Raw genomic sequence first — 14,152 nt, 5'->3', positions numbered from 1 at the left:
TCATTGCCAACGGCTCTGCAATTTCATTTCTTGCTTCCCATAGAATCCTTGGATATATCCCGTCAGGCCCGGGGGACTTGTCTATCCTCAAGTTTTTCAAAACGCGCAACACATCTTCCTTCCTGACAAGTATCTCCTCAAGCTTATCAGTCTGCTTCACGCTGTCCTCTCCAACAATATGGCCCCTCTCATTTGTAAATACTGAAGAAAAATACTTGTTCAAGACCTCTCCTATCTCTTCAGACTCTATACACAATCTCCCGCTACTGTCCTTAATCGGACCTACCCTCGCTCTAGTCATTCTCATATTTCTCACATATGTGTAAAAGGCCTTGGGGTTTTCCTTGATCCTACCCGCTAAAGATTTTTCATGCCCTCTCTTAGCTCTCCTAATCCCTTTCTTCAGTTCCCTCCTGGCTATCTTGTATCCCTCCAGCGCCCTGTCTGAACCTTGTTTCTTCAGCCTTACATAAGTCTCCTTCTTCCTCTTAACAAGACATTCAACCTCTCTTGTCAACCATGGTTCCCTCACTCGACCATCTCTTCCCTGCCTGACAGGGACATACATATCAAAGACACGCAGTACCTGTTCCTTGAACAAGTTCCACATTTCACTTGTGACCTTCCCTGACAGCCTATGTTCCCAACTTCTGCACTTCAATTCTTGTCTGACAGCATTGTATTTACCCTTCCCCCAATTATAAACCTTGCCCTGTTGCTCGCACCTATCCCTCTCCATTACTAAAGTGAAAGTCACAGAATTGTGGTCACTACCTCCAAAATGCTCCCCCACTAACAAATCTATCACCTGCCTTGGTTCATTACCAAGTACTAAATCCAATATGGCCTCCCCTCTGGTCGGACAATCTACATACTGTGTTAGAAAAGCTTCCTGGACACACTGCACAAACACTACCCCATCCAAACTATTTGATCTAAAGAGTTTCCACTCAATGTTTGGGAAGTTGAAGTCGCCCATGACTACTACCCTGTGACTTCTGCACCTTTCCAAAATCTGTTTCCCAATCTGTTCCTCCACATCTCTGCTGCTATTGGGGGGCCTATAGAAAACTCCCAACAAGGTGACTGCTCCTTTCCTATTTCTAACTTCAACCCATATTACCTCAGTAGGCCTTTCAGTAGGCCGAACTGCCTTTCTGCAGCTGTTATACTATCTCTAATTAACAATGCCACCCCCCCCCACCTCTTTTACCATCCTCCCTAATCTTGTTGAAACATCTATAACCAGGGACCTCCAACAACCATTTCTGCCCCTCTTCTATCCAAGTTTCCGTGATGGCCACCACATCGTAGTCCCAAGTACAGATCCATGCCTTAAGTTCACCCACCTTATTCCTGATGCTTCTTGCATTAAAGTATACACACTTCAACCCATCTCCTTGCCTGCAAGTACTCTCCTTTGTCATTGTTACCTTCCCCACTGCATCACTACGTGCTTTGGCGTCCTGACTATCGTCTACCTTAGTTGCTGGACTACAGATCCGGTTCCCATTCCCCTGCCAAATTAGTTTAAACCCTCCCGAAGAGTACTAGAAAACCTCCCTCCCAGGATATTGGTGCCCCTCTGGTTCAGATGCAACCCGTCCTGCTTGTACAGGTCCCACCTTCCCCAGAATGCGCTCCAATTATCCAAATACCTGAAGCCCTCCCTCCTACATCATTCCTGCAGCCACGTGTTCAACTGCACTCTCTCCCTATTCCTAGCCTCGCTATCACGTGGCACCGGCAACAAACCAGAGATGACAACTCTGTCTGTCCTGGCCTTTAACTTCCAGCCTAACTCCCTAAACTTGTTTATTACCTCCACACCCTTTTTCCTACCTACATCGTTGGTACCAATGTGCACCACGACTTCTGGCTGCTCTCCCTCCCCCTTCAGGATCCTGAAGACACGATCAGAGACATCCCTGGCCCTGGCACCCGGGAGGCAACATACCTTTCCGGAGTCTCGCTCGCGACCACAGAATCTCCTATCTATTCCCCTAACCATTGAATCTCCTATTACTATTGCTTTTCTATGCTCCCCCCTTCCCTTCTGATCCCCAGAGCCAGACTCAGTGCCAGAGACCTGGCCGCTGGGGCCTTCCCCCGGTAGGTCATCCCCCCCAACAGCATCCAAAACGGTATACTTGTTTTGAAGGGGAACGGCCACGAGGGATCCCTGCACTGTCTGCCTGTTAGTTTTCTTTCCCCTGACTGTAACCCAGCTACTCTTGTCCAGTACCTTTGGTGTGGCTACCTCCCTGTAACTCTTCTCTATGACCCCCTCTGCCTCCCGGATGATCCGAAGTTCATCCAGCTCCAGCTCCAGTACCTTAACACGGTCTCTGAGGAGCTGGAGTTGGGTGCACTTCCCGCAGGTATAGTCAGCGGGGATACCAGTGGTATCCCTCACCACCCACATCCTACAGGAGGAGCATGCAACTGCCCTAGCCTCCATCCCCTCTTACTTTACAGAATTAGCTGCCCCTTGGACCAACTGGACCTCCGCCCTCCGACTCTACTTCCAGTCAGCTGTACTCTAAACTCCTGGCTCCCTTCACGCTCTTTGATAAATACAGGAAATGAAATGTAAGGAGCACCTTACTCCCTCCTCACCTAACTCCCTCAGTCACCAAACTCTCACTGTAGCACTCAAATGCCACAAGCTCAGCACTCCCTCAGTCACCAAACTCTCACTGTAGCACTCAAATGCCACAAGCTCAGCACTCCAATGCAAACAAAGTCTGCACTGTAACTAGCTCCTATTTATACTGTGACTCTAGCTTCTGAAAACTGGCCTAATGCAATTAACTAATTAACAAGCTCCAGCTGCAAGTAAGTCCAAGTAGAACCTTGTTTAAAGCTGATTCAAAATTCACCTTCATATAGACCAAACAGCAACTTTTAAGTTAATTAACTAAATAAAAGAAATACTAGACTTTAAATAAAAATGAACCCTTATACTCCCTCAGTCACCAAACTCTCACTGTAGCACTCAAATGCCACAAGCTCAGCACTCCAGTGCAAACCTAGTTGCTTCCTCAACTTTACGTAAGCTTCCTTCTTCCTCTTGACTAGAACCTCCACTTCTCTTGTCATCCAAGGCTCCTTCACCTTACCATTCCTTCCTCATCTCAGTGGGAAAAAACTATCCAGCACTGGCATCAAGTGCTCCTTAAACAGCCCCCACATTTCTGTTGTGCATTTCCCCAAGAACAATTGTTCCCACTTTATGCTCCTCAGCTCCTGTCTAATAGCAGTGTAATTTCCCCTCTCCCAATTAAATGCCTCCCATACTGTGTGTTCCTATCCCTCTCCAAGACTATGGTAAAGGTTAAGGAGTTGTGGTCACTGTCACCGAAATGCTCTCTCACTGAGACATCTGACACCTGGCCTGGTTCGTTGCCGAGCACCAAGTCCAATATCGCCTCCCCCTAGTCGGCCTATCTCCATATTGAGTCAGGAATCCTTCCTGTACACACCTGACAAAATCTGCTCCATCCAAACCATTTGCAGTAAGGAGGTTCCAGTCAGTATTAGGGAAGTTGAAGTCACCCATGACAACAACTCTTACTTCTGCACATTTCCAAGATCTGCCACTCAATCTGTTCCTCTATCTCGCTGCTGCTATTGGGGGGTCTAGAGAAAATTCCCAATAAAGTGACTGCTCCTTTTTTGTTTCTGACTTCCACCCATGTGCAAATGTTCCAAATGTGCAAACTCAGTAGACAAACCATCTGCAACTACTTCCTTTTCTGCAGCTGTGATGCACTCACTAATTAACAGTGCCATGGCCCCTGCTCTTTTACCTCCCTCCCTATTCTTCTGAAAACATCTAAACCCCGGAACATCTAACAACAATTCCTGCCCTTGCGAAATCCATGTCTCCGTAATGACCACAACATCGTAGTTCCAAGAGCTGATCCATGCTCTAAGTTCATCTCCCTTATTCCTGACAATCCTTGCATTGAAACAGACACACTTTAACCATTCCACTGAGTGCAACTTTGCCCTATCAACTGTCTATCCTTCCTCATAGACTCGCTGCATACCATTTCTGCCTGTTCAACAGCTACCCTATCCTCTGATCCATAGCTCTGGTTCCCATCCCCCTGCCAAACTAGTTTAAACATTGTGACAACAGTTTTTTTTAGACAGAATTTGTGCAATATGTTCATTCCTGCAATGGACCATCCACACAAATGTCACATTGCTCTATCAGAATCAATGAAAATACATAGAAATGTGTATTACAAACATATTGACAGTTATTAACTTTATCTTTTTCTTCTCCCCACAGTCAGTCCTCGGTGCTCTAGTTATCATTAATTTGAAAGGAATGTTATTGCAGTTCCGAGAAATTGGAATTCTCTGGAAGAAAGACAAGTATGATTGTGTAAGTGCCAATGAGATCCAGTCCATGTCAGCAACTTCACCATCCACTGTTACATAGAACAGTACAGAACAGCACAGGCCCTTCGGCGCACAATGTTGTGCCGACCATTTATCCTAACCTAAGGTCAACCTAACCTACAGCCCTTCAATTTACTGCTGTCCATGTGCATGAAAAGAGTTGCTTAATCATAGAATCATAGAATTTACAGTGCAGAAGGAGGCCATTCGGCCTATCGAGGCTGCACTGGTTCTTGGAAATAGCACCCTACCCAAGATCCACACCTCCACCCTATCCCCATAACCCAGCAACCCCACCCAACACCAAGGGCAATTTTGGACACGAAGGGCAATTTAGCATGGCCAATCCACCTAACTTGCACATCTTTGGATTGTGGGAGGAAACCGGAGCACCCGGAGGAAACCCACGCACACACTGGGAGAATGTGCAGACTCCGCACAGAGAGTGACCCAAGCCGGAATCGAACCTGGGACCCTGGAGCTGTGAAGCAATTGTTCTATCCACAATGCTACTGTGCTGCCCTTAAATGTCCTAATGACTCTGACTCCACTACCTCTGCTGGCAGTATATTCCACACACCCACCACTCTCTGTGTAAAGAACCTACCTCTGACATCTTCCCAATACCTTCCTCCAATCACCTTAAAATTATGTCCCCTCGTGACAGGGGAAAAGTCTCTGGCTATGCACTCTATCCATGCCTCTCATCATCTTGTACATCTCTATCAAGTCACCTTTCTGCATTCTTCGCTCCAGTGAGAAAAGCCCTAGCTCCCTCAACCTTTCTTCATAAGATATGCCCTCCAGTCCAGGCAGCATCCTGGTAAATCTCCTCTGTACACTCTCTGAAATCACAGCCTCCTGTGATGTCACTTTACCATTTTAAAAAAAAAATTCTGAAACAAACAAAAGGTCTCTCAGCCGGCTCCTCCCTGCTCCCGGAAGGGAAGTGAAGGCCCCGAGCTTCACGCTTCCCCCTGCCCCAGTTGAGGTGTCCCTCACCGGTCCGGTTCTTCTCCGCTCCCGGAAGATAGTTCTTGTCTCTCTGCAGCTCTTCTGTCTCCTGTGTAGAAGTTCCTAATCGCTAGTGTCCCCCTATCCTGTACCACGGCCATTCCCTCCAATTTCCCATGAACCATAAAATATCTAACCGCTTATTGATCAGGATTGCCACCCCCCTTGTTTTAAAGTCTTATCCCAAATGGAACACTGCTCAACCCATCACTTCCTTAAACTAATCTGGTCCCCCACCTTCAGATGTGTCTTCTGCAACACATAGCCACGTCCGCCTTCAGTTGCCTCAAGTGTACGAACACACAGGCTCTTTCGACTGGCCCATTCAGTCCCCAAGCGTTCCACGTGACCAGCCTGGTCACCTGCCCCCTCCTCTGCCGATCAACCATAACCTCTCCTAGGCCAGTCTTCGGCCCATGTCCCGCACCTCCCCTGGCCCGCCCTGGGGCAACAACTGTCATCAACCCTCCTCCCCCACCTTGAAAGTCCCCTCCCCATCAGCAGTCTACTCCTCATCCCCCTCCCATCCCCCCCACCCCCACATCAGTCTTCAGCTTCACTTTGCTTCTGTGAACTAGCCTGTCCAGCTAGCCTGGCAGCCCATGCCCATGGCGCCAAGCATCTTACCCCCCTGACTGGTTCCACTCCCCCTGCTCTTTGTGCAAACATTCAAAACAATCGAAACCGAAGCAAGGAGTAAAAACAAACAAACCACCCCTTCCAAGGTCCAATCCCAAAGGCCCACCCCTCCTCCCTTAACAACTATGTATCAGCCTAGCCCCAAACAGGACCGACAAAAATAAACAAGCAAAACCCCCGAAATAAATCTGAACAACGCAAACCCAAAGTATTTACAGAACATAGTTCAGATCTCCCCAGTCAAAGTTCAAGGGCCTCCTTCTCCTGCCAGACTATTCTCCTTCATGAAGTCCGCAGCCTCCTCTGCTGAGCCAAAGTATAACTCCCGGCCCCCATAGATCACCCATAAGTGATCTAGGTACAGTAGACCAAACTTTATGCCCTTCTTGTACAGGGCCGATTGACCTTATTAAAGCTCGCCCTCCTCTTCGCAAACTCTGCTCTCGGGTCCTGCTACACCCAGATCTCGACATCATCCTAAGTGCATCGCCTCGTCTGCCGGGCCCACCTCATAATATGTTTCTTGTCCAGGAACCGATGTAATCGTACCACCATCGCCCTCGGCGGCTCACCCGCCCCTGGGGCTTGCGCATCAGTGCCCTGTGGAGACCGATCCATCTCCAATGGTTGATCAAACGCACCTTCTCCAAGCAGCTTTTCCAATATCTTCCCCACATACGCACTTGCATCCGACCCTTCGATTCTCTCCGACAGACCCACAATCCAAATGTTCTGCCTCTGAGAACGATTTTCCAGGTCCTCCGCTTTCTCCAGAAGTCTCTTCTGCTGACTACGCAGCATCCCAATCTCTGCTGCTATCAAGGTGGACTGTTCCTCCTACTCCCATGCCTGCTTCTCCAACCTCTGGATCGCCTGTCCCTGGGCTGCTAGTCTCATCACCACGAGGTCAGCCACCACCTTGATCAAGTCCACTGCCAGGGCCTGGTCCTCCACACTCTCCTTCCGCTGCTGGATGAACTTCTCATTTAAGAAGCTCACCAACTTGTCCATCGACCACTGAGCTGATGGGGTCCGACCCTGTTCGTCCGCTATCTCCATGCGCGTGGTCCGCTCCTCACTCGCCACCACCACCTGGTTCGTTCTTTTCCAATTACTTCTTGACCGTAGCTCCATAAACTAGGGGTCAATTTCTTCTGTTCTTACTTACCTTTCCTCTACCAGATTCCTGCAACAAACCGGCATAAAGGCCACAAAAAAGACCACCATGAGCGGGAGCTGCCAACTTTGCAACTGCTCACTCCATGGTTGCCCCTAGAAATGACTCTGTCCTTAAGTATTGAAGTGGCTGTCTCCCTCAAGTTTACTGTGACTCTGTCTGGCAGCATTACAGTGACTCTGTCCCTTAATATTACAGTGACTCTGTACCTCAATATTACAGTGTGCTTGTCCCTCCGTATTACAGTGACTCTGTTTCTGGGTATTAGTGATTGTCTCTCAGTGTCACTGTTATTCTGTCCTTGAGCATTAAAGTGACTATGTACTTCAGCATTAACGTCACTCTGTCCCTTAATATTATTATGTTTGTCCCTCAGTATTACTGTGACTCTGTCTTTCAGTATTATATTGACTCTGTCTCTCATTATGACAGCGAGTCAGTCCCTTGCTGTGATGTAATTAAGATTTTGCTCATTGTGAATTAAGTTTCTTTTTCTTTCAGTTGATTTGGATAATGGCTTTTGTTGCTGCGGTTCTACTTGGACTTGACATTGGACTTGGTGCAGGTGTAGGATTTGAGCTGCTGACTATTGTTTTCAGAACACAGTTGTGAGTACAATAATACCTGATGAATGCCATTTAGCAGCTGGCTCGATTTGAGAACCGTAAAATCAAATGTTTGCAGGATTAAAGGGCAGTAAGTGGGCATGAGGCTGTGATGATATCAGCGATGATCGTATTGAATGGCGGAGCAGGCATGAGGGACTGAATTTCCTACTACTGCTCCTCTTTCTTATGTTCTGCAAGAACAAATCAGCTCAGTTGATTTGTCACCTTTTCTCCATCCTCCAGCTATTTGTTTCTCTTCAGATAATAATGCAGTTCAACCTCCCCATTCTCAAGTTGTTTATTCCTGATCCTAACCACTCACTACATATAACCATTTTTCAAAGTGCTGTTGGTCCTATTGTCATTCTGTTGAAGTCCTCTAGATCTCAGCCCACCAATGGGAACAGTTTCTCCCTTTCTACTCTGTCCAGACCCTTCATGATTTTGGATACTTCTATTAAAACTCCTCTCCGCCTTCCCTTCTCCAAGGAAAACAGCACCAACATCTCCAAACTATCCCTGTCACATAGATATCATAGAATTTACAGTGCAGAAGGAGGCCATTCGGCCCATCGAGTCTGCACTGGCTCTTGGAAAGAGCACCCTATCCAAGGTCAACACCTCCACCCTATCCCCATAACCCAGTAACCTCAACCAACACTAAGGGCAATTTTAGACACTAAGGGAAATTTATCATGGCTAATCCACCTAACCTGCACATCTTTGGACTGTGGGAGGAAACCGGAGGACCCGGAGGAAACCCACGCACAAACGGGGAGGATGTGCAGACTCTGCACAGACAGTGACCCAAGCCAGAATCGAATCTGGGGCCCTGGAGCTGTGAAGCTATTGTGCTATCCACAATGCTACCGTGCTACCCTGATCCCTGGATCCATTCTCTTGAATTTTTTTGGCACCTTCTCTAAATCCTTCACATCCTTCTTAATACGTGGGGCCCAGAATACTCCAGTTGAGGTGAAACCAGTGTGTCGCGGTGCAAGGTAATAGGATAAGGCCGAGTTAAATCACAACACTGATTTATTAACTGTGGAAGAACCTTATATATACAGATCAACACATTCCAACACGTGTCTAGACCCACCATCTCCAGGTTTATTCTGATGATTTCACCAGCTCTGTGCCCTGGCACCCAATATGCCCATATCACACAGTTCTTTATAAAAGTTTTGCATAAATTCCTTGCTTTTATATCATATTGCGCTATTTATAAAACCTTTTTAACCACTTTCTCATCCTGCCACCTTTAATAATTTATGCACAGATGCTCCCGGGCTCTCTGCTCTTGAACCCCCTTTAGAATTGTACCCTTTAGTTTATATTATCTCTTCATGATATTGCTACCAAAATTAATGGGTACATTTCTGAAGGGGGTCAGGTGCAGAGGGATCTGGGCGTATGTATGTATTGTCATTGAAGTTGGCAGGACAGAGCAGTTAATAAAACAAAGTTGTCTGAGCTTTATTATGAGGGGATTGTAGTTTATGTTGAATTTGTCGCGGTCACTAGTTAACCTTAGCTGGAGTATTGTATCATCATGTAGAGGTGATTTCATAGAATTTACAGTGCAGAAAGAGGCCAATCGGCCTATCGAGTCTGCACTGGCTCTTGGAATGACCTCCCTACCCAAGCCCACACCTCTATCCTGTTCCCATAACCCAGTAACTCCATCCAACACTAAGGGCAATTTTGGACACCAAGGGCAATTTAGCATGGCCAATCCACCCTACCTGCACACAGGGCCGGCTCAAGGCACCGGCTACTCGGGCAGTCGCCCGGGGCGCCATGTGCTGGGGGGCGCCAGAGACTCAGGTCCCGCGCATGCGCAGTTGGGCCGGTACCAAGCAGCGCATGCGCGGTGGCCGCCCTCCCCCAAGGCGCCCCCCCCCCGCTCGGTCCTCTCCCCCCCTCGGTCCTCCCCGCCCCTCTGTCCCTCCCCGCCCCCCCCCCCTCGGGTCCGCCTCCCCCCCCTCGGGTCCGCCTCCCCCCTCGGCCCCCCCCCCTCGGCTCGGCCCCGCCCCCCCCTCGACTCAGCCCCGCCCCCCCCTCGGCTCGGCCCTGCCCCCCCCTCGGCTCGGCCCCGCCCCCCCCTCGGCCCCGCTTGGCCCCCTCCCTCGGCCCCGCTCGGCCGCCCCGCTCGGCCCCCCCACCCCCTCGGCTCGGCCCCGCCCCCCCCTCGGCTCGGCCCCCCCCCCTCGGCTCGGCCCCGCCCCCCCCGGCCCCGCTCGGCCCCCCCCCTCGGCCCCGCTCGGCCCCCCCCCCCTCGGCCCCGCTCGGCCCCCCCTCGGCCCCCCCCCCGGCCCCGGCCCCCCCCCCCCCGCCCCCCCCACGGCCCCGCCCCCCGCCCCCCCTGGCCCCGCCCCCCCGGCCCCCCCGGCCCCGGCCCCGCCCCCCCCCACGGCCCCGCCACCCCACCCCTCGGCCCCCCCCACCCCTCGGCCCCGCCCCCCCACCCCTCGGCCCCGCCCCCCCAAGGGCGCCGAAGTTCAGCTTGCCCGGGGCGCCAGCAACCCTAGGGCCGGCGCTGCCTGCACATTTTTGGACTGTGGGAGGAAACCAGAGCGCCCGGAGGAAACCCACGCACACATGGGGAGAATGTGCAGACTCCGCATAAACAGTGACCCAATCCAGGATTGGAACCTGGGACCCTGGAGATGTGAAACAATTGTGCGAACCACTATGCTACCATGGTGGCGCATTAGTATTATCATTAGTATACCAGGAGCTCAGGACAATGCCCTGAGGACCCGGGTTCGAATCCTGCAGATAATAACATTTTAATTCAATAAATGTCTGGAATTTTAAATAAGTCTCATATAAATTGTTGAAAAAGCCCATCTTGTTCACTAATGACCTCAGGAAAGGAAATCTTCCATCCTTACCTGGTCTGGCCTACATTTAACTCCAGGCCACGGCAATATGATTGACTCCTAAATGCCCTCTGAAATTGTTGAGCAAGTCACTCAGTTCAAGGGCAATTAGGGATGGGTAATAAATGTTGGATCAGCCAGTAACTTCCACATCCCGTGAATTAATTAAAATCAAAATCAAGGGCGAGATTCTCCGCAAATGCGGGACAGGCCGTGATCCATGGCAGCCTTCACGCCCACTTCCGGGGCCGATTCTCACCCCCGGGCGGGGCTAGGAGCGCGGCCCCGTGCGTCACGGCGGTCATCAAGGCCGCACGTCAAGCATCACGCCGACTGACGTGGCGGCTTGATCTTGCGGGGCGGCGGAGGGAAAAGAGTGCGTCCGTTATGGACGCACAGCCCATGATCGGTGGGCACCGATCGCGGACCTATGCCCCCCTTGGCACGGCCGTGGTACTGCCGTGCCAATCGGGCCCCCAGATGGCCCAAACGGGCATCTGGCGCCCGTTTCACGACGGCAGCGAGCAGGTGTGTTTGCTGCCGTGTTGAAATGGGCGTGAAGGCCCGGCCGCTCGGCCCATCGGCCTCGGAGAATCGCCGCTCGCCGTAAAAACCGGAGAGCGCCGATATGTGGCATGGGTCGGGCGTGGGGGGAGGAGAATAGCGGGAGGGCGTGAAAAATGTCGGGAGGCCCTCCCGTTATTCTCCCACCCGGCGTGGGGGGGCGGAGAATCGCGCCCCAAGTCCTGGGTGGAGCACTTTAAGATAATGTGAAGGCATTAGAGAGGGTGAAAAGATTCACAAGATTCCAGGGATGAGGAACGTCAATTAAATCAACAAATTGGAGAAGTTAGGACTGTTTTCCTTGGAGAAAAGAAGGATAAGTTTTGGTAGAGGTGCCTGGACAGAGTAGATAGAGAAAAACTGTTCCTGCTCATAAAAGAATTCCAACAAGAGGAACGATTTATAATAATTAGTAAAATAAGTAATAGTGTTATGATGAGAACTCTTTTCATACAGTGGGTGATGAATGAAAGCAAAAGGTAAAAGCAAATTACTGCAGATGCTGGAATCTAAAACGAAAGAGAAAATGCTGGAAAATCTCAGCAGGTCTGGCAGCATCTGTAGGGAGAGAAAAGAGCTTGTGTTTCGAGTCCAGATGACCCTTTGACAAAGCTTTTTTTAATTTAGTGTACCCAATTCTTTTTTCCAATTAAGGGGCAAGTGTTTCCCTGTCTCAATAACCACTCGAGCTCTACAACCTCCAAGACCTTTTCCAATGTTGGCCCTCATGCATCACAGATTTTCATCATTCACTCTTGGCGACCACAATTTTAGCTGTTAGGGAATTGCCTCCCCAAACCTGTCTACCTCTCCCGACTTTCAAATGCTCCTTAAAATCTACCTTGTTGACCAAGGTTTTGGTCATCTGTCCCTACATCTCCTTATGTAGCCTGTGTCGCTCCTGTGAATACTTTGCGATGTCTCACTACATTCAGTCACCCACACCGGGCAGCACGGTTGCATTGTGGTTAGCACAATTGCTTCACAGCTCCAGGGTCCTAGATTTGATTCCTGGCTTGGGTCACTGTCTGTGCGGAGTCTGCATGTTCTCCCTGTGTATGCGTGGGTTTCCTCCGGGTGCTCCGGTTTCCTCCCAAAGACCAAAGATATGCAGGTGAGGTGGGTTGGCCATGCTAAATTGCCCTTAGTGTCCAAAATTGCCCTTAGTGTTGGGTGGGGTTACTGGTTTATGGGGATAAGGTGGGGTTGTGGGCTTGGGTAGGGTGCTCTTTCCAAGAGCCGGTGCAGACTCGATGGGCCGAATGGCCTCCTTCTGCACTGTAAATTCTATGATAATCTATGACACCCCCCCCTCCTCATTGTGCCTACAAACTGAGGAGAATGGGCAGCATGGTAGCACAAGTGGATAGCACTGTGGCTTCATAGCGCCAGGGTCCCAGGTTCGATTCCCCTCTGGGTCACTGTCTGTGCGGAGTCTACACGTTCTCCCCGTGTCTGAGTGGGTTTCCTATGGGTGCTCTGGTTTCCTCCCCCATTTCAAAGACATGCAGGTTAGGTGGATTGGCTTGATAAATTGCCCTTAGTGGCCAAAAAGGTTAGGAGGGGTTATTGGGTTATGGGGATAGGGTGGAAATAAGGGCTTAAGTGGGTCGGTGCAGACTCGATGGGCTGAATGGTCTCCTTCTGCACTGTATGTTCTATGTTCTAGTACACTGTAATTGTGATTATCTGTGTGCATCTGGTATTGAGAAATACATTTCTGACACTAAACAAACAAGAAGGACACAGGGAGATTTTATCTGGTTCCCACACAAATGTTTGACTTGATGACATTGTGACTTTGCAGGTTGGAAGATTGTTGCAAATCCCAGCTCTGATCAATTGTCTGGATTTTAATTCTTGGCATGATTACATGAGTTGTTTGCATCCTGCACATTGTACAACTTTGTACTTGTGACTTTGTTTTCTCTTGTGAATTGTGATAGATTGAAAGAGACAGTTTAGTGTTAAAGGCTTTGAGTGCTCTGTATCAAAAGTACAACCTTTCAGATAATCAATCCTCCCCACTCGGCCTCCACCTGTAAGGAAACAAGGCAGAGATTCAGCGATTGGAGAGGAAGTGGCTGAGAGTGAGGTTGTGTAGAACAGAATGTAATTGCAGTTTAATTTCTCCAATATACAGCTGCCATGGGTAAATAAAGCTGATAGTTCTAAACACTGAGGATGGGCTCTTCCAGTACTGCTGATGGAGATCCCAGACAATGGGTTTCCTAGTGATGGGCGGACAAGCCACACAGAATGCTGTAGACTTCGACAGGTCTGGAAGGTACCGCTGGTAGTCAATGGTGACCCACCTCTGCCGTGGGAAAACACACAAGGGTGTGAAAAATCCAGGCCTAAGCTTCAGTCTGCTTGTCTAATTGACCATTGGCTCCAGGGTCTGTTCCGGAGATGCTGTGCATTCCAGACCCCAACCACTCTTGTGTTTTCTCACATCACATTTGCTTCTTTTGTAAATTACATTAAATCTGTTCCCTCTTGTTCTTGAACCTTTTACAAGTTTGGGGCCTCACGGTAGCATGGTGGTTAGCATCAATGCTTCACAGCTCCAGGGTCCCAGGTTCGATTCCCGGCTGGGTCACTGTCTGTGTGGAGTCTGCACGTCCTCCCCGTGTGTGCGTGGGTTTCCTCCGGGTGCTCCGGTTTCCTCCCACAGTCCAAAGATGTGCGGGTTAGGTGGATTGGCCATGCTAAATTGCCCATAGTGTAAGGTTAATGGGGGGGATTGTTGGGTATGTGGGTTTAAGTAGGGTGATCATTGTTCGGCACAACATCGAGGGCTGAAGGGCCTGTTCTGTGCTGTACTGTTCTATTCTATGCTCTAT

At 49.9% G+C, this 14,152-nt stretch overlaps 1 protein-coding gene across 2 annotated transcripts in view; it reads left to right on the top strand.

The window, feature by feature from the left end:
• The window catches only part of LOC119973214 (chloride anion exchanger-like), a 146,472-nt gene that overhangs the window by 68,441 nt on the left and 63,879 nt on the right, over positions 1-14,152 (top strand). For both annotated transcript variants that reach the window (XM_038810873.1, XM_038810874.1), the window contains 2 exons: positions 4,304-4,399; positions 7,748-7,854. In XM_038810873.1, the coding sequence (XP_038666801.1) occupies positions 4,304-4,399; positions 7,748-7,854 (203 nt within the window). The remainder of the gene's footprint in view (positions 1-4,303; positions 4,400-7,747; positions 7,855-14,152) is intronic.

This window comes from Scyliorhinus canicula, chromosome 11, assembly GCF_902713615.1.
Source record: "Scyliorhinus canicula chromosome 11, sScyCan1.1, whole genome shotgun sequence".
In the NCBI taxonomy this organism is placed as follows: domain Eukaryota; kingdom Metazoa; phylum Chordata; class Chondrichthyes; order Carcharhiniformes; family Scyliorhinidae; genus Scyliorhinus; species Scyliorhinus canicula.
Note: the sequence above shows the minus strand (reverse complement) of the source record. Positions and strands in the feature narration are given on the sequence as shown.